Source organism: Lipophrys pholis (genome assembly GCF_963383615.2).
Source record: "Lipophrys pholis genome assembly, chromosome: 12".
Lineage (NCBI taxonomy): Eukaryota > Metazoa > Chordata > Actinopteri > Blenniiformes > Blenniidae > Lipophrys > Lipophrys pholis.
In genome coordinates, this window is record NC_137641.1 from 23,483,685 (window position 1) to 23,506,626 (window position 22,942).

General features: G+C 39.6%; 1 protein-coding gene across 1 annotated transcript in view; it reads right to left on the reverse strand.

Annotated features, from left to right (window-relative positions):
• The window catches only part of astn2 (astrotactin 2), a 271,116-nt gene that overhangs the window by 62,029 nt on the left and 186,145 nt on the right, over positions 1 to 22,942 (reverse strand). Inside the window, exon 13 of the mRNA XM_080476263.1 lies at positions 21,809 to 21,997. Coding sequence (XP_080332389.1) covers positions 21,809 to 21,997 — 189 coding nt within the window. The remainder of the gene's footprint in view (positions 1 to 21,808; positions 21,998 to 22,942) is intronic.

Here is a 22,942-nt window from a genome sequence, read left to right on the forward strand (position 1 = left end):
CCAAGTCCTCGGGGGTAAACCTCTCTGGTTTCCTCTCTGCATGCCATGTCCCTTCCATCTCTTATCTACACCTGCTCTCTCCTCCCAAAACACAGGCATTCGGTTCCAACACAAAAAATGAGCGCTATCTACAAGTCAATTTAGAAAAACGTTTCAGTGCCTCCCCATGACCCTCTAAAGAATAAGCGGTAATGCCAATGGACAGGAAGGTTTTATTTTATTTTTCTTCTCTTTCTTGCTTTGTGTTTGATTGTACGTCTGAGTTTACAGGGACTAACACCGTCTGCAAGCCACTCAATTTAAGGCGCCTGTATGTGTTTGTGTGTGCGTGCTCGCTCGCGCGCGCGCGTGTGTGTGTGTGAATGAGAGCAAGCGTGTTTGTGCATATCTTTTGAGTATTTATCTGAGCTTGTGACTGTGTAACAGATATTGAGTTGGTACTTATCTAAACATTGTTCAAGGTAATTGGCTCTTGTGCCGTTCGGAGTGAACGTCCATGTAGAGACCTGAGCTCCCACATCGCAACACTGATCAGACACATTAAACCATATTCACTACATCTTAGCGGCACTGCCATTCCACAACAATTCATTATCTCCGACTCAAGACTCGTCTCGGCAACAATGGAGGCTAATGGTTCCTCTCAGTTGTGACTTCATTTGGGAAGCCATGTTTCTGACGGCGCCACTTTTTTGTTTCAGTCACGTTTTCTTTCACGCTGTCAGTAATTGTGACTCATCTTCCAAACATCAGGAACAAAAACAACAAGATTGAACACTTGTTACTAAACACCTCAGACAGATGAAACCTCATTGTAGTCCTACACTTTGGGCTCTAAATGACGTGCTTAGGCAGTCACAAATCTAGTTCTTCTGGGGGGAAAAAAAGATTGAAAACATGAATAATACCCGGTCTCATACAATGGGCTCCAGACATGAGTGAACCTGGCTTCAATGAAGAAACCGAACGGCTTCAGCAAATTGTAAATCATGCACAATGCTTATCCCCCCCCGCCCCCCAAATACTCGTTTAGAAACAGCCTTTGTGTACTGATGCAAGCACTAACAAAGACGGACAAATTCCCAGCAGAAATGAGTATTGAATATACATACAAAACCTCAGTGCCAAGCCTACAAAGGCTATATTGTGATTACGAGACTCTCTGTTCTGGATCAGCAGGTAATTGAGCACGCGTAACCTTTTTCAGGTTCAAGGCTGGACAACGGAGCAACTCTGTAAAATGTACAGGCGTTTAAAGCGTACAATTCACATGATGATGTCATGTTTTTCTTTCTTCCCCAAATAAAGTCCTTAGATTGAACTGCAATTTTCATGTTTGGCTGCACAGTGGAGCAGTTGTTAGCGCAGGTGAACAGGCGGTAGAGCAAGTTGTCCTGCAATCAAAATGTCAGTGGTTCAATCACCCATCTTGCCCCGTCTGTGTGTGAAATTCCTTGACCAACACACTGAAACACAAGTTTCTTTCAATAGCAGTAAACAGGCAAAAAGTAACATCGAATACGTGCTAAAAATTTGTTTTTGTGTGTGTGTATAATCTACAATATGAATCTGTGCAGTTTTATTCCCCTGCATGTAAAAGAGAAGCTGGCTTTAACTGAACTGACAACAGTCCTGTGAATATATATAGTCTCACACCTGGTGTTCTGATGTGTGTGGGTTTATCAAAAATCGAGCATAGTTTACACAATTGTTTCCCGATGATGAGATGAAGTGCTCACTGTAAACACTAGAACAGAGGAGTTATCACACTGTGCGTCTATCTGGAGGGATCAAAAAGTCTGAACTCTGTGATGTAATAATCAATACCTAACTAACTGTATAGGAGGGAAATGAAAAAAAGCAGACAATCATGAAGTTTTACCACTAGAGGCTGCTCTGTCTCTGTGTCAAAGGAACACCTAATGGTATCAATCCATGAACAGATGAATGCAGAAGAATTCACTGTGATGTGGGAACTAATGTAAAATACGTGCGGCGCATGCTCCCACAACAATTATGTTAAGAGTCATCAGCTTCACCTTTTTTCTTTAATTAAGTTACACAGTATTAACGTCAACAGGAGCTCAGGTGATCTGTATATTCATAAGCCTGTTTTGACAGGAAAGACGGATTCAAGCGGCCAGTCAGGCACAAAGCTGGCGCTCAGGAGGACGGGGGATTTGTTGTTACAAAGCGATTGCATCTTTGACCGAGGTGGAAATATTACATTCTCCACTCCGACACTGCAAGACACAAAAGTCCAGCCTGAGAAGGACCGAGTAGTCAGGACAGGGATGTGCCCTTTGTAGCACTGCCAGCTAACAGCAGTGTTTTGAACTCAGCCGCCGGGTGCCAAAACAGTGCAGATAGGATTGGGGGGGTCATGTTGGGGACTTTGTGCAAGCTGTAGATGATAAGGCTAAGCTGAAAGGGTGTCAGAGCGGACACAAGAAGACCGTGAGAGGGAAAGAAAATACTTTTGTCTGACATATAGGAGGAGAAAATATGATAAAAAATAATATTTATTTTTTATTTTTTGGGGGGGTTTAACAATGTCAATCATTTTGCAGTAGTTACAGGAGTAGGCTGCACTTTTTTTTTTTTTTTGCTTTTTTTTTTGGACATTTCCTGGAAGTAAAAGACAACAAGCAATAAAATATGCAGTAGGGGAGAAAAAAAAAGGAATATTTTTTTACTCAATAGTGGAGGTTCAACTTGATTCGTTTCTACAAGAAAAAAGTGACAGGTCTTAAAGGGGACATATCATGCTAAATCCACTTTTTTAGCCCTTAAATGCATTTTGTTGTATATTTAGAGTGTTTAGAAGTACAGAAAAGTTCAAAGTAGTCTCTTCAGGTGCTCCGTTGATATCTTTATATTCTGTTTTGGTCATATTTTGCGATCGGTTTCGATTTTTCTATTCTCTATTACGTTTTTTGAACAATGACGTCACAGTATTCTCAGCGGAACTGCCAAATTAGGACATCGACATTTCGAGCAATCCGCCATTTTTGTTTCTCGCTGCGATTTTGTAGTCCAACCTAAGGGTGCCGAAGTTACGAGAGGATAAGTCGAAATGTTCGGTTGTTGGATGTAGTAACCCACAAGCTTCGTTACACCGTCTCCCAGCATCAGAACCTTTTCGAAGTGCCTGGTTGAGTTTTATTTTTCACAGAAATGTACCCACATCTGTGGGTAAGGTCATTTTTGTGTGCGCGAATCACTTTAAGGACGACTGCTTCAGCAACCTCCGCCAGTATAAAGAAGGATTTGCCGAAAGACTTCGTCTGATTGAGCGGTCAGTTCCTTCTATCTATGGAGACGACGAACAGAGCACTTCGGTAAGCTGTATATAACGCTAAAAAGTGTGATGATAAGACATCCCTGTCATTGTTTTGTTAGCATTAGCAGTTGCACCGTCTTCATATGTTAGCGCTGTGTGCTCGTTTTAGATTATAATGTAACTTCTGTGTTAAATAGTCGTTGTAATACAGGCAGTATTGTAGTAGTGGGCATGGATGGAGAAGTTAGTGTAAATATAGTAACACACCATTGCGTTACATCCATATGAAGACGTTGTTCTGAAGGTGCATCATCGTCATTTTCATCTCGCTCCGCCGGGTCCGACTCTGGCTCCAACATGTATGGCTGGATGGACAAATCTTCCGTTGTTGACATTTTGTAAATAATGTGTGAATATAAAGTTTCTGCGCCGCTAGATAATTGTATCTGTTCTATCAAACTACAAAGATGGCCGAACAGGGTGACGTTGAACCGAGTGTGACCTCTGCAACCTGGAGAGGAGGCGGGGTATGAAGTGTCTCATTTGCATTTGAAGAGACCGCCCCAAAACGAGTTGCTCTCAGAAGCGCATCAGAAAAGGGGTTGAAAAGGGGCCTGTGGAGCTCTAATAATGAGGAATTCAGACCCAAGCATTGCAGTTTCGCGTTGTATAGACCACAACTGTATGATTTATATGTAAAAAGGAAGGATTTAAAAGCATGATATGTCTCCTTTAAGGTGCAGTATGATGCCGCTGCAGAAAGATAACACATGTTACACTACTGTGATGTGAACTCGTCAGAAGTCTCTGAGTCTTCTCCAATTCCACTGAAAAACAAACAGCCAACCGAATAAATAGGACATCCAGCATGACACAGCATGTTTTCTAATTTCTATGGCTGCCATGCTGTTTGGATGCATCCCTAAATTGCATAATTACCCAACTTTTGAAAAAAGAAGTGCACAACAAAAGGCAATGCCAAACAAAGTAAAGCACATCTTGTTCAAAAACTGTTGTCTCGACCAGAAAACATACACAAAGTGACAATATGCCAAAAAAAAGGGTCCCTGTGCATAAAAAGCTGAAAACAGCATTGTGAGTGTTCATTGAGGTTTCAAAGTTATTGTTATTCAGCACTGTGCAAAGGCCAACTGGTAGTGTGGAATACAGAGCCAGTAAAACAATGTCAAATATCTCAAAATGCCTTTGGAATTTCTAAACAATTCAAAGGGCGAGGTCACATGAACCTCACTGCCGATAGTTTATAGTTGATCAACCCGTGCACATGTCTCTCGAAACAGTCCACAACAATTAATAACAACCACCAGAGATGGTTGGCAACCCTTTCCTCATACATGGAGGAGAAAGAAAGGCTCAAATTTAAGACATTTATAGCTGGATGACAGGAAGGCGGATTGAATTACGACATCATATAACACCTAAATTAAACATTTAATGTGTCCTCTCATGCAATCAATCAATCCAACTGGCTCTCTTCCTGTCATTTCACTACTATTGCTTTAAAAATGTTGCCACACTTGCCCTTGAGAGCCATCCACCAATTTGTTGAACTGCACGTTCAAAGATTTATGAGAGCTGGGTGTGTGGCCAATCCGACTGCACGTAATATGCTTAACCGCTGTAATATCTGTTATTTGAATAAACACTCGGCGCGAGTAGGGCCAGTCAGATGAGTCATAACAGAGATAAAGCACCCAGTGTCACCCAGGGCACAGGCCCCGGATGAGGAATTAAAGAGTTATTAAAGGGCAGCATCCAAAGAGAAGAGGCTAATTCGCAGTGCAATAAAACAATCAGAGATGTTTACCTTGAGAGTTGTGTTACAATCTCTTATTACAGTTGCAGCCGCAGCCCGGTTGATAAATGATTCCACTGAGAGGAGGGGATCTGGTGACTTGTCATGGCCAATATTGATTAGACTCGGGAGTTGATGCTGTGAATGAAACAGCCTCTAATGCAGGGGATGCAGCCGGAGCTCGTTTCAGTAAACACGGGGCGAGTGCGCGCACATATTCATACGTGAGTTCCACTGCAGGTGTATCACACATATACGGGCACCCGCTCGGTAAGATGATAGCAATTCCTGTGGTATATTATGCCACTCAGTGTTTTTGTCCCTCTCTCTACTCTTTTGCCACACACACTCACACACAAACAACTAAACCTCGCTGGCATTCCCTCGAGTCGTGTATACAATTGAAATACAATGCGAGCGTGCACAGGCTTTTTTTTTTTTTTTGTACCTTGATATCTCTGTTGGCTTGCCTTAGGAAATTGTGAAAATGAACTCTGGTGGCCAGAAGCATTACCATAGAGATGAAGCTTGGTAATGCAGAGTGAGGGGGCCATGCAGGCCAGCGAGCAGTGGAACTGATTATAGCCATAGCTTTCCTGCTTTTTTTTTTTTTATTATTCCACTTGCACTTTCCCACAGCTACAAACCTCTTCCATTTGTATCCACCCATCCTAACAAACTTCTGTCCCTGTCGATCTTGCTTTCCTCCTCCCTCTCCCCTTTCCTCCCTTATTCACTTAGATAAACATGGCAGTTTTTCCAAGAAGGCTTAACCGGCGGTTAAAAAGTCTGCAGCATGCAGAGCAGCACTTCTCATTTGAGTATAGGACAACTGAATGATTTGACAATAAAGGCACAGGGCAGTTCGAGGGATTTTCTTTCTTGACAAAAAACAAACAAACAAACAAAAAAGAAAATCGAACAGCAAAAATACTGGGATATACTTTATTTCCTGTCTTCTTGATAAAAACAAATAAAAAAAGCTGACTAGCACTTGGAATTTTATGTTGCTGCAACAGCATTGTGAACTGAGACAATAATAACAGAGAGGTCAATAAAACGAGCGTGACAGTCTAAAACTGAATCTCAGAAGACCTTGCACCTCTTCCAAGAGGTAAGTTAAGTATGTGCGTGAGTGTGCAGCTCCCCATACAGTCTGCATGAACTCACATGCAACCGCAAACACCAAGAGCCTCCGTCTGCTAAAAGAGAGCCCACGTTTATTAAGTCCTGCCTTTCTGTGTCACCCTCATATGAAAATAACACAAAGAAATAATCTTCAGTCCCATCATCTTGCACATGATCAACAGTCATTGGCCAAGACAGCAAAGCTGTTTTTTCTTTCTTTCTTTCTTTCATCTCGCAGCATGATTACAAGGTAATATCAGTGACATCAAGGCAGTGGTAATTGTCATGTTATTTGGTATTCTGTCTGTCATTGTGGCACGGTTAACTGCAGAATAGCTCCTTTTTTTTTTTTCTTTTTTTTTTTGCAGTCACCATGTTGAAAGGGAGACTCAGGAAATCACATCACAGGAGTGGTAATTAAGCGCTTTATAGTATGGCCTTGCGGAAGTGAGAGTGGGCGAATGCGAAGAGAGGCGAATTTCATATAGTTGAATAAAACTGAAAAATGGCTTGGAACTGGCATCTATTTATGAATTGATATTTATGAATAATTTATGTCGGGTAAATTTACAGCACAAGGCAACAATCTGAGAAAAGCAGGGCAGAGTGAGCGGAAGAGAAGGATGGGGGGGGGGGGTGAAGAGTTAAGACGGATAGTCATCCAGAGGGGATACGAAATTACTGCTGCTGCCACCCCACAGTTTGGTGCTGCAGTCGGAGATCATTAATCAATACTAAAAACATCTAGGCACTAATTCCAGATTTAGCCCTGGTCCAAAAATTACTCCATGCAGGTTTTTGTCAGTGAAAGACAGTTTTGAAGAGCTGGTATTGTTAGCTGCAGCCTTTGAGGCAACCTCATTGTATCTGTAGGTTTTGCTGAAGGGTGTGATGCTTTTCGCCGCACATTCTCATTTTTCACTCTCTAGTTTACTATTGATTCACATGCAAACATGTAAGGACGGGCATCATCAACTACGTCAGTTAAATACACACAATTATTGTCCTTGCTTAGCTACATAGTTTATGCAAACATAGATTTGCATACATTCTCATATAAGCTTTTTTTTTAATGAGGTTACAATGTAAAAGAGGTTTCTTTGGTTTATCAATTTTAAATGCACAAGAGAAAATTATCAACAAATACAGTAATATATGAATGGTAAATGGATTTCAGTTATATACGTATAGCACGTTTTCACTGACTTAGAGAAAGCACCACATCTACAAACAACTACAATATTCCACTTAATTGTATTACACAGTGTTTTTCCCCGCGGCTGGTTTACCAGAGGTTACTCATGTTCACATTATGTTTTTTTTGTTTTTTTTCTCCTAATGCACCGAGGCGGTGAACTCACCTGCTGAACGTGACGGCTCGAGACATGGTTACCAGGGTTACCAGCCAACATGATTGGACTCATTTGGCAATGGCAGAGTTCTTCCTATTAAAATGTCTCCGGCTTTCTGTGCTGCGAGAGGATTTTACACAGTCCGGACAATCTAAAGTTAAGCCCTGTTTTCATGCTTTTATTCCATTCTGTTGTAACAAAACTTGCTACGGTAATCCACTTGTAACTGAATATTTCTATAAAATAATCAAAGCTTCACAGCTTTTTAGCTGTTATCAAATGTCTGTATTAGAAAGCAGGAGTCCATGCATTTGTTGTATTTGTTTCTGTTGCTGTTCGCATGTTGGAAGCTTATCTCTCGCAATTTTTGTTGCTATTCCTTCTCATCGTCCTTAACAAATCGATGAGATTCTTTTTCGAAAAGGTTTGTAACAACCTTTGTTTTGACCTTTGTTAGTGTAATAAAATCCATAACATAATACATTTCCAATAGTGTGAAAATATATATGATCAATTATTGTGACAATCTTTTACGTGATTGAAGGATCATTAAATAAATCCTTTAAAAAAACAGCAAATAATGTTATAATACATATTTTCTATCAGCAAAACACCTTTTTCTCCCCGAAGAGATAAACATTATATAAGAATAGTGGATCCGATAGTCACCATATTCATTAATTGAGGATACATCCTCTCATAATTGTTTGTAAAAAACAAAAACAAAAAGGCATTTTGTTATATTGCCATTATTACAGTCAGAATGGCGAAATTGATTATGTTACTGGACACTGGACATGATTAAATTATTAGTTGTCATAAGGTGTTATAAAAGGTTTTGCAGGACTGTTAAAAATACATGAGTGACATTAATAGTTAACAATGTATATTAAAAAAATATATGTTCGCAGGGCTGGGCTTGTTTTGGATTTCCTTGATATTTAATCCAATGTACTTACCTTTAGACAGATATATTATTCACTGCGCCACAAAACAACACAATCTGGCTTCTCCAACGATGATGTGTGTGTGTGTGTGTGTGTGTGTGTGTGTGTGTGTGTGTGTGTGTGTGTGTGTGTGTGTGTGTGTGTGTGTGTGGTATCATTTGAATAGTTTCAAGAGCAAATGTAATTATAGTAAAGTGATGGACACTACTCGTGTGTGCTTCTTTCATGATACTTTAGAATATTCATTTTTATTAGATTAACTAAGGAATAAACATATGCTCTAACAATTAATAATAAAATGTATTGTCCTTCTCTGTGCTGAATACAGCACTCAGATACGTGCTGTGTGGGCTGGATGGAGTCTGTTCTGTGGGTTGATGAAACAGAGGTTGAATTACTTTGGAAGAACAGTTCACTTCCTCTCCCTCTCCGTTTTCTCAACAAAGACATTACTGTAAGTGACAATGACTGAAATCCAAGTCAACATAGACAATGTCCAATAAGTTTAATGTATCCTGGCATGCATCCAGCAGTCACTGTGCGGTCACATTTCCATGCCACGACAGATTCAGACTCGCGCAGATTGCAGTTTGGGAAACGTTACACTACAGCTCGCCTGCTGAGTTGAAATAGAAACGGTTTTTAAAACAGAAAAGAGCCTCACTCAACTAATGTGGTTTCCTGAAAATGTATTGATGGAGTTACATGTTCTGAAATATATCTAGGAAGGTTTGCTTTTGACAAGAAAGCAAATTAAAATGGAGCAGGAAAACATATTGAAGCTTCAAAATGAACAAAACTATACAAACCTAATCTACAGTTTGTTTCTTCTAGGAAATGAAAGAACTACAAGGATAAATTGCTGGCTTTACCCCGTGTTTTAGCAGTTGAAACAATAATCATTTTAGTGTCTAATTTATCATCACATATCATACATACATATATGCCAGCATTATTGGCAGTGAAAGCAGTTTAGTACAACTACAATAAATTAAACTGCTTTCCTCACATACTTTTTTGGGGGGGGATTATATATGGTTGACTTTATGAGGGACGGAAAAAGATTAAATGTTAGTTGTGCCATGATCGTAATAGGCTGTGAAACATCTGCTCCGATGGATAATCTAGTTTGCTATGTCCTTTAAAAAAAAAAGAAGCAAAAAACACCAACATACAGTAAGAGCAGGCAGAATGAGCCTGCATGAAAATGAAGACGTCTGTTCCATATAAATTAGCAGCAGGATCCCTTTTCTCCTTTGTTATCAACAGTTTATAAATTGAGGGAAATGATTTCATTACATGCTCATTTTTAGACAATCGTGAAAATAATTCAGTGAAAAAGTTAGTGCTTTCGAAAGCACTAACTGCCCCACCACTGCGTAGCCCTTTTTCACTGAATTATTTTCACGATTGTCTAAAAATTAGCATGTAATGAAATCATTATATATATATATATATATGAATGAATGAATGAAACACACTTTCTTGAGCATCCACACATGTATTATGCAGTCTTGATAAATATATAAACAAAGCAAAACTGCATTAAAAAAAAACAAAAAAAAACTACAGTGGTGACATGCTGCCTATTTAAGTGATGGTAATAAAAAGGGGGGAAGCTAAAGGGATTGGGAATCACATGCCACACTGCATGGACACTTGTGTTAATGGGGAAGGTGTAGACGACTGGTGACCTGACTACAGTACTACTCACCTTCCGGTTTAAAATAATTCATAAATAAATAAACAAATACATTAATAGTATTTAGAATACTAATACTATTAATGCTACTAATACCACTACTAATACTAACACAAACAACAACACTACTATTAATAATAATAATGTGGTCACTCGTATTAGTCGACAAAGAAAGCAAATAGTTATTTCATCCAAAATCAGGATGTGGGATGTGGAAAGTCAATCTCACTGAGGTTTTTCATCAGTACGGGCTGTGCATACTCCTACTGCACTGCTTGACCTCACTACATTTATATGTGATGTCTGACGACTTTCTCTCACTCCAGCATAACTAAAAAGCCTCATTTGCTGCACTACTACGATCTGTTTTCCACTCCTCGGCATTTCTTCCACAGTTACTCTGTCTTATTGCTCAGCTGTGCTCTTTTGATTTAGGTTTTTCTCTTTTCATTTATTTCCCTATTCATTTTCCCTCTCACCCCCTTATCGCTGCCTCTACCAATCCACCTCTCTCTCCCTCTCTCTTTCCCCAGTCAAACAGCAGGTAGTCAGCTATAAGCCCCTCTGACATTAGCTGATATTAGACTCGGGTCTATTAGGTCCTGCCTTGCCATGTGAGTTATTGAGCAGGGAGTGAGTGCCTCGGGACTGATCACACTCACATATGCACGTGTACTGACTCACACAAGCAAACACGTACCCACACAAAGGTAAACACCAACCCGCGCCGATGTTTGAGCACCACACATAAAGCCGCTGCAATCTTCCAAACGCGCTCACCCTACGTCGCCTTAGTCACAAAACGGAGGAATCACTGCAGCTTTAAGAACCGCCTCTTACAACAGTTTTTGCTAAATTCCCTTGGCAAACACATCGACATGTGACTATAAGTGAGGGTTTTCTTTTTTCCAAAGACATATAAAATGATGACGATATCATTTCTACCTGATGAAGGTGTTTCATATTTACCTCTTTGCTTGAAGTGTTTCATTCCCACCTTCTCACCGCTGACAGCGTCTGACGCGCATACTTGTCACAACTATGACGTCAGGATCATTTAACATATGTAGAACTGTTCAAAACTACCAGAAAGCTGAGGAATACAGCGTTATGCATGTATACGAGTCATTACATTGGCACACAGGACAGACAATAATACTGAAACACTGGGCAACGGGGCAGAAGCTCTCACTTAATGGCCATATTATCTGACAATATTATCTCCATACAATCAAAACAAACCACAATTAATCTTTGAGCTGCTTTAATAAAAATAATTAAAAAAAGTCACATTCTAGTTCAAACATTATTGCAAATCTTGTTTTTCTGTGTTTGTAGTCAAAGCTAATCTATAGAAGAAACCCAGAAGTGCTTATTGAAAATTATTCTGTGTCTTCCAGCCTGGAAACAATAAATAATTGACCAAATTTAACTACGAGAAGCTGAGGTGAAAAACAACCGACACTAGCACACCTCCGATGTAGCATCTTCTCTCTGTTAAAAATGAATATTCATTACCAATAATTTAGCGTTGAACTTCACAGGAACACTAGGTGTAGGTAACAACATGCCGCTGACGTACACGTAAAACTGGTTCTGATCAACAGAAAGTCACCGCCACACTCGCGCCAGGGCGCGTCTGTCAGGGAATTTCTACATTTTCGAAAATATCAGTTGCAATTCATATTTCCCTTTAGTATTTTTCCTCTTGTCTGTTGTTAGAGGCCGGGTTGCAGAGTGGTGTTTGTTCCATGGTAACAGGGTCAGTGAGTGCTTCTCTATGGCTCCAGGAGGAAAGCCAGACCTTACAATGACTATTAAGATAAGATGCAAAAAGTAGAAACAGAGACAGCAGCTCACCACGAACTAGACTATGTGTTAGAAACTGATTCCGGCATAATTGGATTGGATTGGATTAGATGGATGGATGGATGGATGGATGGATGGATGGATGGATGGATGGAGTTCTCCTCAACTACAACAACGTCACTGACTTCATTTTGGTTGTTCAATTATTATAATTTTTTTTTTTTATGTTATTTTTTGTTAGAACTTTGCATTTTTTGTGAAGTGTCGGCAAGACATTGCTTTATTACTTACAAGCGACTAAACATTTTAAACATGTCAAACATGCCCACAAAAAAAAAAAAAAAAGATTCCTCCTGTAGAAATAAGCAAGCAGGATTTATTAGTGTATGTGACTCTTACAAAATAAACAAGCTCTGAAAACACAAGCAGAAAACCCATGAAAGATATAGTAGACAAAAACACATTTAATATAAAGTGCTTGCTTTGGTTGGCTTTTCAAACTCATCGTAATAAAACAAGTCTGAGCAAGTTAATATTCTCGACACCCATTAATTGATTAAGGCCTATAATAAACAGGACAGCAGCACAAAAACAAGACCTGAATTTTGCACTCCAAAGATGAGATTAGTTCAAGAAAAAGAAAGAAGAAAAAAAAAAAAAAAATGATTGAACAAACTTTTATCTTAAAGTTTTTGCGTCTATTTAGTTTTGCTATAACGAAGTAGAAATAATTCATACCCTTGGTAAAGACAAATGTTTAATTTACAGCATATATGCTCTTCTTCATCTGAAGTTGTGGAAGAAAAAATACTTGTTACTTTACCTCCCGTATATTCTTGAATACCATATAGGACCACTAGATGTCAGTGTATGACAGTGGAACACTGCTACAGTGCCACAGAAAAACCTCCATTACTACAGTATCTGATTAACAACACAAGCACAATGTGGACACAAACAAAACAAACAACAACAACAACAGCAACAACCCTACAAAGCAGGTTCTAGACTTAAAGTTAAAAATAGAGAGAAAGTGGAAGCAGGGGAGCAGAAAGTGTGAGGGACTGGCAAAACAAAACGCAGGGAACCAGTGACCACGATGAAGAAAACAAAGAAGGTTAATCGTTGCCTTAAAGCATAGCTGGAGGAACACAATCCTAGATGTGCCCTCCAACAGCAGCTGCTAGCCGAGGCATGGATCTGGGCATGGAAAAATGAATGTATCTTATACACCAGTCTGACCTATATATATGGTTTTTTTTTCTGCTCTTTGTGATACATTTTTTTTGAAAAATGGGACTTATACGCATTTGCGACTTACTGGAAAGTACTCTATTAATGACACCCCTGCAGAACAACTCGATTTGCCTCCATCCCTGGCTAGTCTCCACTACACTGACACTCACTCTATCTCTCCCCCATGCACACGGTCAAACAAGCACTCAAGCGTCAAACCCATTTCAGCTCTCATCACTGTTGTGAATGCTCATATTACGTCTTTCCCCCCCGGTCTTTACCAAAAACTATATCTGAAAGCTGCCAGGTTAGCATTGTAGCATCTCAATATTTTTTTCCCATTATTAAGTAGTTGTGTAAACTTATTGGGGGACAGTAGACATAGTAGCCAGGCTCAATGTGCGACTTGGAAGAAAACATACGGACATAGAGATATAAGATCATACAATAACACCCTCAATGTGTTTAAAACAAACTACAAGACATCACGGTGGATGGAAAATACTTACAAAAAAAAAAAAAAAAGTTCATATTTGATGAGAAAATCATAAATAAACATGTTATTGTTAGGTAATTATTACAATCGTGATATTAGACCACATTTACACATGGTTTTGGATACGTGACATCTCATATGTGTTGTGGCATTAAGCATGTTTAAGATTCATAGTATTAGGGTCTTCTATTTTACATAGTTTCTACTCATTTAGCATAATACTGGGTCTGGACACTGGTAGTGGGCATATGAAGTGCGACTAAACTGTACTGATTGCTTTGGCGCCTGAATAAAATCTACACATTATTAAACATAACGCCGGCTGTAGTTCCTACTCTAACATATCTAATGAGCATAAATGCATTTTATTTCTTCCCGTTGCTTAGACTGCATAATACACGTGGGTGTGAATGAGATCCGAACAAGGGTCACACTCTAAAACAAAGTTAGATTCTTATGTATATTACCCGCATTGCAACGCAATGGCTTTTTTTTTTTTTTTCTCCAAACAGTGATCCTGGCCCAGTAAACCCACGTGTTTAAAATGCCGTGACCTCAGTTTGAAACACAGGCTTTTTGTTGAAAATGCATACAGTCGAAGTAGAGTTTCAGAAATAACTAAAGGCATCCTGGAGGGTCATCTAACCTACACGTAACTCTCCACACAGCTTTGGAAAGTATTATACAACTGACAACTGTTATTACAGGTTAAGCAGTACTGCTCATCTAACCTTAATGTATAAAAATAGTAGAGAGCTTTCAAATGATGCCCATTATAATGATTTAGCAAATATGCTATCCCCATTATCAGTGTGGAAGCCTGTGTTAGTGGTCATCGCAATCTATACATGCATCTTCTATAACACTGTTTACTTTGCAGGGTCACAGGGTTGGGATTCGATCCGAGCCGACTACCTGACTCCCTGGACGGGTCAGCAGTCCATCACAGGGCAAACGCAGAGAGACAGACAGTCACACACACTCACGTTCACACTTACGGGCAAATTAAAGTCACCAAACAGCTCCAGGTGCAGGTTTTTGGACTGAGGGAGGACATGGAGAAATTTCACAGACAACCTGGACTTCAACTAAAAGTGTAGTAATCTCACCAATAAAGAAGATGAGGAACAGACAACCATCACAAAAGCGTCCCAATAACTGCTTCAGTGCCAACGTTAGTACGTATAAATCAGGCCCATGCACGCCTCATAAACACACAAGTTTGTTGTACAAGAGAGACGAATTTCAGTTTGAGAATTTATAAAGAAGGTAAAAGCTGACCAATCATGAGATTTACGAAGGTGCTCCTCAATATTTAGCAGCTTAACCCTTTAACTCAGAAGTCTGCCTCAACGTCTCATGGCTACTCATTATGTTGCCTTACAATGGTTGTTGACTCAAGTCCCCGGTAGAATCCACCGCGTGTGCACAACCAGAGATAATTACCAAAAATTACAGAGGGACATGAAAATGTAGCTGTGTTGATGCCCGTGAGTCTTGTGGGCTGCCAGATTCACAAATTATTCATGTTGTGGTGTCGTTTTTAGCCGGAGAGGTGAGTGGCGATGAGGAGTTAGTACAGAGTGCCTATCAAAAGACATTTTGTCTCTCTTTTTTTTTTTTTTGTTACTGTATCCTTTCTTTTCTGAAAAGTGTCGCTTAAGCATCAGAGTGACTAAAGTGCAAGCATCACCTTCGCAAAGCACTTCTTTTTTTTTTTGTTCTGCTCCTTCTCAACACTGGCTTCTCGTTTATCACAAGCCAGACTTCTGCAAGGTGTCACCGAAGTGTGTACTCGCAGTGTAACTATTTGAAAGGAAGGGAAGCATCCATCACAGGGTGAACACAGGAGTTTTATTTGGAGGCGGGCCACATTTCTACCTGCGACATGTACGATCAACTATCCACCATTGTTCGGTTCAATTATTTTTATTGACAGCTTTCAAGTTCACGCAACAGAAATGAGATCACGAGAGGTCTTAATCGCCATTATCGCTTTTCAGACAATTATGATATAATCGTAATCTTTTACAAGATAGAGATGCCGTCATTATCATTATTATTCGGGTAGATTTCTCTCTTTGCTGATGGATTCAGCTCGCCGTGTTTGTATGTGGAATACACAATCGTCTCTATACAAACTCGGCTCTGCTTTGATTATGTGGTGATTGCTTGAGAAAAAAAAAAAAGAAAAAAAAAAGTGTTTTTGAGGTGAGATGGGGAGTGTGAACTGTGAAATACAAGGAAAGACGGCTTGTACCAAGTCTGCCTCTAACCGCTGCAGCTCGTTAGGTGCTTGTGCGTTGTGCTGTCAGTGTTTGTACTTTCACTCCGACGACGGCTGTTTTGGTCACAATGGGCCCATTTGGATCAGGTCTCCCTTTTTTTAAAGTTTATTTATGCGCAGCAGGCTCAAGTGAGCTTCCAATGGGGACTGGGGAAAATAAATAAATAAAATAAAATAAAATGTTGAGTGTATTGGAAGTTCAGATTTATCTGACCTGCAACAACCCACCTATTCTATTTGCAGTTTTGAAGTGTGCTTCACATTTCTTCAAAGTGCTGTTCATCGCAACATGTCAATATATGTGAGTTTGCGCCTGGGCTGCGCCTCTCTAGTGAGTGATCATTACTGAATACTGCCTCTCTGCTAGTTTTCCACACTTTAATCCCATATCCCTACAAGGCGCACGGCATATTGCATATGTGTGCGTATCAGAGAGAGGAGGCACGTCATCTGACAGCACCATAAATGCACTTTTGAGGAGTAATGAATAACTGTACCTCAACCAGTCATTTGCTTCTTTCCACCCATCGGCTGGTGCATGCATGTTGACACTTACGTTGAGATGCTATTGCAGTGCATATGCAGGCACAGATATCACAACATGTGGACCATCAAAGCAGAGGGATTTTTTATTTTTTTGCCTTATAGGGACAGCATTGGGATGGTGGAATTATTTCCTCTTTTACCTGAAAGATATAAAATGCTGTCAAAAGGGAAACAAAACAAAAACAAGTAATTACTGCTTTCACTGCCTGTTCACTGGAGAAGAAAAAATAAGATGACACCATACACATTCCCTTTTTATATCTTCCCTGTATTGCTACCATGGCGTAATGAATATTTTCCGGGCCCAACATCCACAACAACACATGTAACTTCATGCCATGTATCCGTGCTCGCAAGACATCGGATTAATCTTCAGTATGGAGAAGTCATTTCGCTAGTTTACTTCAGCAGACGGTGCAAAGTGAGGCCACTTTAAAACACAAAGTATGCAAAACAGTCCTAAATCGTGGGTAGCGTCGCATATTAAAACACTACCTGTGAAGCCGTGGCGCCAATCTAATTCATCTCAATCATCTAATATTTCACTTTGAGCTGCTGATGCGGAAGAACCGGGTGTTGTGAGAATCAGTCGACTGTGCAGGTGTGGGAAATAACAGGGCTGTGCAATAAGGCTTGCATCTGCATATCAGAGACGGTGTGGTGGGAAAGTGCAGAAACCGATGAGGCTAAAAAAGTGTAACATGAAGCTATAAATATATAGTGTGTGAAGTGGAACCTTATGGGAGAAAGTCATTCAGGAGACAGAGTTCTTTTTTTCTTTGACAAATTGCACAGTGGATTTGGTAAGAAGAATAAGTACTTTAGTCGGATGACATGCCGTAATACACATGTTTAATTAGAGGCATCACGAGTCAAGTATAATACGCCGGTGTGCTTAGCCTGTCTGGTTAGACTTAGGGATGATGAATAGCTCAAGAAATGTGACTTTCAAATGTTAACTGATTGAATTCTGATAAAGAGCCGGAAACAAAGATCCGAATCGAGGCCTGCGATATCCAAAAAAACTAACCTTCTGATTAAAAATAAACTCACTATGGAGTCAGATTGTTCTGAGTAAATTTTTCACCTTTCCGCCCTTTTATTTTTCCCTGCTTTCTTTGCTCGGTTTTCTCTGAAAACTACCGAGCTGTGTAGAGTAAGTCGGGCCTCTATAAGTGCTTTTTGCACTTTGCCTCAGATGTACTCTGCACCGAGACACGTGTGCGTTATTTACCCAAATGGGGACAAAAGCCTGGGAGTGCTCTTTGCCTGTCATCGGCATGTAATCAGGCAAGTATGCCTTTAACTGCAGGGAACCAGATAAGCGAGACTAAGTATGCATCTTGCAATTAGCATGGAAATGTTTCTAGCTTCTAGGAGCAGGTGCAAATTGCACAGGTGTAAAAGAAAAAAAGGAAAAAAAAAAGATAGAGCAACATTTCTCTGTATATTATTGAAATCTTCCTTTCATACAGAGAAAAACCAGCTCGCTTCTACAGTCAAAGACAAGCTCGGTGGTCAGGGGTGGCTGTGTGCTTAATAATCTCATAGTAAGTTCATGGAAATGGTTCCCCTTGTGATAATAAATGCGTATGTGTCAGCATCCGTCATTACATTTAGCTGATGAGTTAAGAGCATCACACGTTTAGATGGGCTTTCATTGTGGCAAAGCCAATCTTAGATGTGTTTTTGAGGTGTGATAAAATGTATGTTTACATGTCACAGAGAGGAAAAAAAACAAACAAAAAAAAACAACAAAACAGCAGTTTGTCTTGAATACTAAACACAAGTCACCATTTTGTGTGGAACCTCCAATCACACTTAAGCTTAGGAAATCAATAAAAAGCTTGGAATGGGAAATTTAGATTATTTGTAGCTTCCCCCTGTAATTTACTGCCTCCCGGTTTCTTCTTCTTAGGATTTGATTTCAACATAATAGCAGGTGCGACCGACGCTGGAGCAGGCTTTAAATAAATGTTTCTTGTTCGACACAACAGGAGCCAAAAACAACGAAATTAACTTCTTCTCTTTCTTCTTTTTTCCCCCTTAGAGTGCCACGTATACGACTTCATCTGCTCTGTTTGTTACCCTTATAAAGACATACGTTTTACTGCTTGTCGGCTGTGTCTCAGGGCTGCCACAGTGCTCGACTTTTTTAAACTCGTCATTTGTATAACTTCACCACAGCCGTGGCTCGAGAGCAAATCTCTGTACATTGCCTCAGTTTGATATAACCCAGCGTGTTGAGCTGGAGTCTGGAGGCAAAGGACCCACTGTGCTCCCTACTGCTCCAGGGCAAATGGATCAAGACTGTCTCTTTCCTCTGTTTTAAAATCCCCAAACTGCGCCTTTGTTTCATCTGTCAAACTGTGCCCCGTTTAGTGTATTAGAGGCAGTTCCCGACTGGTTTAGCCTCTTTAACCTTTGGGAAACATCAGGCTTTCAGTAGTTCCCACTGAAATGTGGGAGCAAATGTTGCAGACGTGTCAATCATCCCTACAAATCCTCTAAAGATGCATAAGCCCCTTTTAATGTTATAGCTTTTGAGGTAATTAGACATAACAATTCCCTCGGAGCACTGTGGCTCTTCATTTCTATTAAAAGTGTTGATTTTGATAGCATGTGATCATTCAGCGCATACTTGGCCACAAACAACTCACTTTACGCATCCTCTGTCCACTTCATAAAACATGAGTGGGTAATGAGCCCACCCAATCCCAGCTGACTATTCTGGCAAATATGGTCAAAAACTAACACAGCATACTTGTGTCACATGCTGGAGCACGAGGTTGTCATGGCTGAGGTGTGTTCAGGTGATGGCTGAACACTAATATAGCATTGAGACAAAGTTTTGACCAATTTCCATTGCCTTTTATCTCTTTATTTTAGGTGAGCATAGTAGGTAGCGTCTTTATTTCCCCACATTTTTCCAATCTACTAATTTAACAACAATCGCTGAATACATTGTGAAAAAAGGTGAGTTATACACCGAGACTAATGCAGTCTGGTTCAGGTTTGTATAATTTATCAAACAATATGACCATTTATGCTTTCAACTTCTCAACAACAGAAAAATATTGTTGTGTTTTCCCACAAAAATGTTGAATACCGTTAAAAGATTTGAGCACTCGTAGTGTGCGATACTAAAAAACACTCAGTAATTCAGGATGAGGTTAGTTTTTGCAAATAATACAGTTATTGTTCAACTTTAGATCTCAATAGTCTTTCGCAAAAAATCCATGAAGGATGCATGAAATTCCTTTTTTTTCTTTTGTTGGCATAAATCCAAAAATAAGTATGTTTTTTGTCTGCTTGGCACAACAAAAATTACTTTAAAAAGTCCCGAAAGCAAAAAAAAAAAAAAAAAAAAAGTTAAACAAAAAAAAAACCCAAGTCCGACTGATCATCTCAATTATTTCAATAAGCATCATGTGGAGGTCTGATGAGCTGATGAATACAATTTGAAGGAAAATACCATTACCTCATCTCTCTTGTCACATAAACTTCATAATATCTCCACACACAGAAAGCCTTTGTACAAGTATCTGTATAGTATTTGTATCAGTGTTACCAGATATACATGTTATCAGATCATATATGCGTATTATTGCTCATCACTAGTTGGTAGTTTATTGTTCCCTCATTCCAACATCGTCTTGAAGGATAAGTGCAGACACAATTATGTAAACTAAATTAAATGCAATCATTCTAAATGATACAGAAAATTCCTTTGATTTTAAGACTGAAACAATAGTTTAAGTTTAAAAACTATGGCGCAAAGTGCTATGATGAGCTGAGATGATCTCTGTAAAAGGATTTTTTATAAAAAAAATTTTTTTTTTAGAATAAAGTAGAACTGCTCTATCTGAATTTATTCCTATTGAGAATGTGTTTTTCTACAGTTTTCTTTCTGTGATTGTGTGACTACTCTCAGTAATCATGTGAAATGACAGTATCTGAGTCACACCACTTTTCAAAGAAAAGAATAGATGCAAGAATGCTTCCTAAATGCTCTAATGATGACATCATTTGCATGGCATATTTTTGTGGCTCCTTTGAACAAAAAATTTGGACATTTCAGGTCGAACGGCATGGTGGAAAATGGAAGAAGAGAAAAACATTTATCCGTAGCCTTCCTGCAATGAAAAAAAGTTAGCGCCAACATTGAATTTGATTACGGACGGAAGAAAAAAAGAAAGGAAAAAGAGACACATTCAAGCAGAAACATTTCTTAATCGCTCAGAAAAAGTGAAATTGCAAAAAAAAAAAAAAAAAAAAAAATGTTTTCAAGAAAATGAGTGTGCTGCAGAACCCACGATTTACTACAGTGTATGGCGTTGCGGAGGACTGACCCTGAGGACCTACAGCGGACAGACCGTGTGATTGTTTATAGCCAAGCAAAACTATTGTGGCCTAAAGGGCAGAACAGATGAGACGTATTTTATGGTTACAGCCTCTGAAAAGTGCTCCGATGAAAAGCTCGTGAGAGAGGGAGTAACTCCACTACAGACGCAGACAAGAGAGGGTGAGATATGGCTGGAGCATGTTTTTTTTTTGTATGCACGCTGTATTTGTGCACAGATAAACCCGCATCATCTTTGGGTGTTGAGCGTTTCATCACAGACAGCATGTGACTTATCGGAGCGAGCCAGGTTTTTCAGAGGGCTGACAGTTTAAGGAGAACTGCCACAGGATAAGCCTCGATTCTCAGCAAACCAATGCGCTCTCATACACTTCTCACTCCCGCGCCAATACACACATACGTAGACACATATCAGCGCAAACAGAGAAGCAACAACCCAATGGCAAACCCTGACTACCGATTCTTAAAGTTGCCCTTCTGAGGTTTGCTGCCTATCTCTCCAGTAACCCAGAAATTGATAAAAGTAGACCGTTACTCCAGATGAAGAGTCCCCTGAGACGTTAGGATGTGAAAACAACACGTCTCGAGGGAAGATTGTGGGTGTCTGCATGAATGGGTCAAAATAATAAAAACAATCATTTTTTTGAAAAAGGATACAAAAGGCTCGAGAGAGAGAGTGAAAAAGCACACACTTATTAAGTGAAATACCATTAAAAGACTTGCAAAAACAATATACTGTATGGCGGCTTAAGACTAAAATAACATGTGCAAGTTGTTCTGAAAAAAAAAAAAAAAAAAGGCAGGCAGCAGTGTAGGGTGTAGTGAGTGCTTTTGTACAGTTACCGGAAGGTCATTTGGAATATCTGTCCCAAGTTGACTTGCTGGGTTTTGTTGTTGTATCCATGCAGCATCTCACCAAACAGGGTGTCATTGAAGTGGACATCCTGCCTTGGGCATTTTGGTCCCTCACAGTTGTCTGACTGCAGGAGGCAGGAGCGCCCGTCCCCTGCCAGTTTGTACTCCTGCACGCACCTGAGGAGGAGGGGAAAAAAGCGGTCAATAAAGCACAAGACGGGATTGCATGTAAACGTATTCACACTCCAGGCAAAACGATAGGCATATATCGCTGCTGGCAAGACATCAAACGGAATGGAAAATGCGGCTGACAGTGCTGCTTGATTGACAACTGGAAATACCCGAAATAAATACAAATCCACATAGAGACGCTCAGTTTAGCTATTCTGATCGACATATTAAGAGGTTATTATAACATGTTAACCAATGCAAAGGAGGGGAAAAAAAATAAAAAATAAAAAAATAAAGCCAAAATTAAGCTATGCAGCAGAGATAATCTAGGAGCTTTTCTTTATTATTCAATATGGCTCCGATTGATTTTAATTTGTCCAAAATGCCTTATATATTTCCAAACTGGGGATAGTGTGAACACAAGCACTCCACTGGAAGTGGTTTTATAACAGGTTCCAGTGTTGTTGTTGTTGTTGGCAACACTCAGATCTTGCTGGAGTAGAGTCTTTGTAAGACATCGATGCAAAACAAAACAAAATCATTCAGCGTATTTCAACGAATTCATCTACAGACCTGTAAGGATCGTTTTCAGAGAGATACAAGGAATTTCACACAGTTGCATCCCCACGTGAACACATGAGTTTAGTCATCGTCATTTGCACGTCATACAGAAGAGTGGACAATGATGGGAAGAAAATACATTTGAAATATGTTTTCACCTTCATTTTAAATGTGATTACACTACAATCTACTAATCCAATTGACACAAATGGGATTGTCATTCAGGTTTTTGTCCTCACAGTATAAAGTGAGTTAATGCTTTAGAAACAATGAATCCACACCATACACCGGCCAGTGTCGATCTCCATCCACTTTCTTTAAAATGGCCATTCACCAAAAAAATATATAATAATACATTGCTGGTTTTATAGGTTAAAACAAGAGTCAATG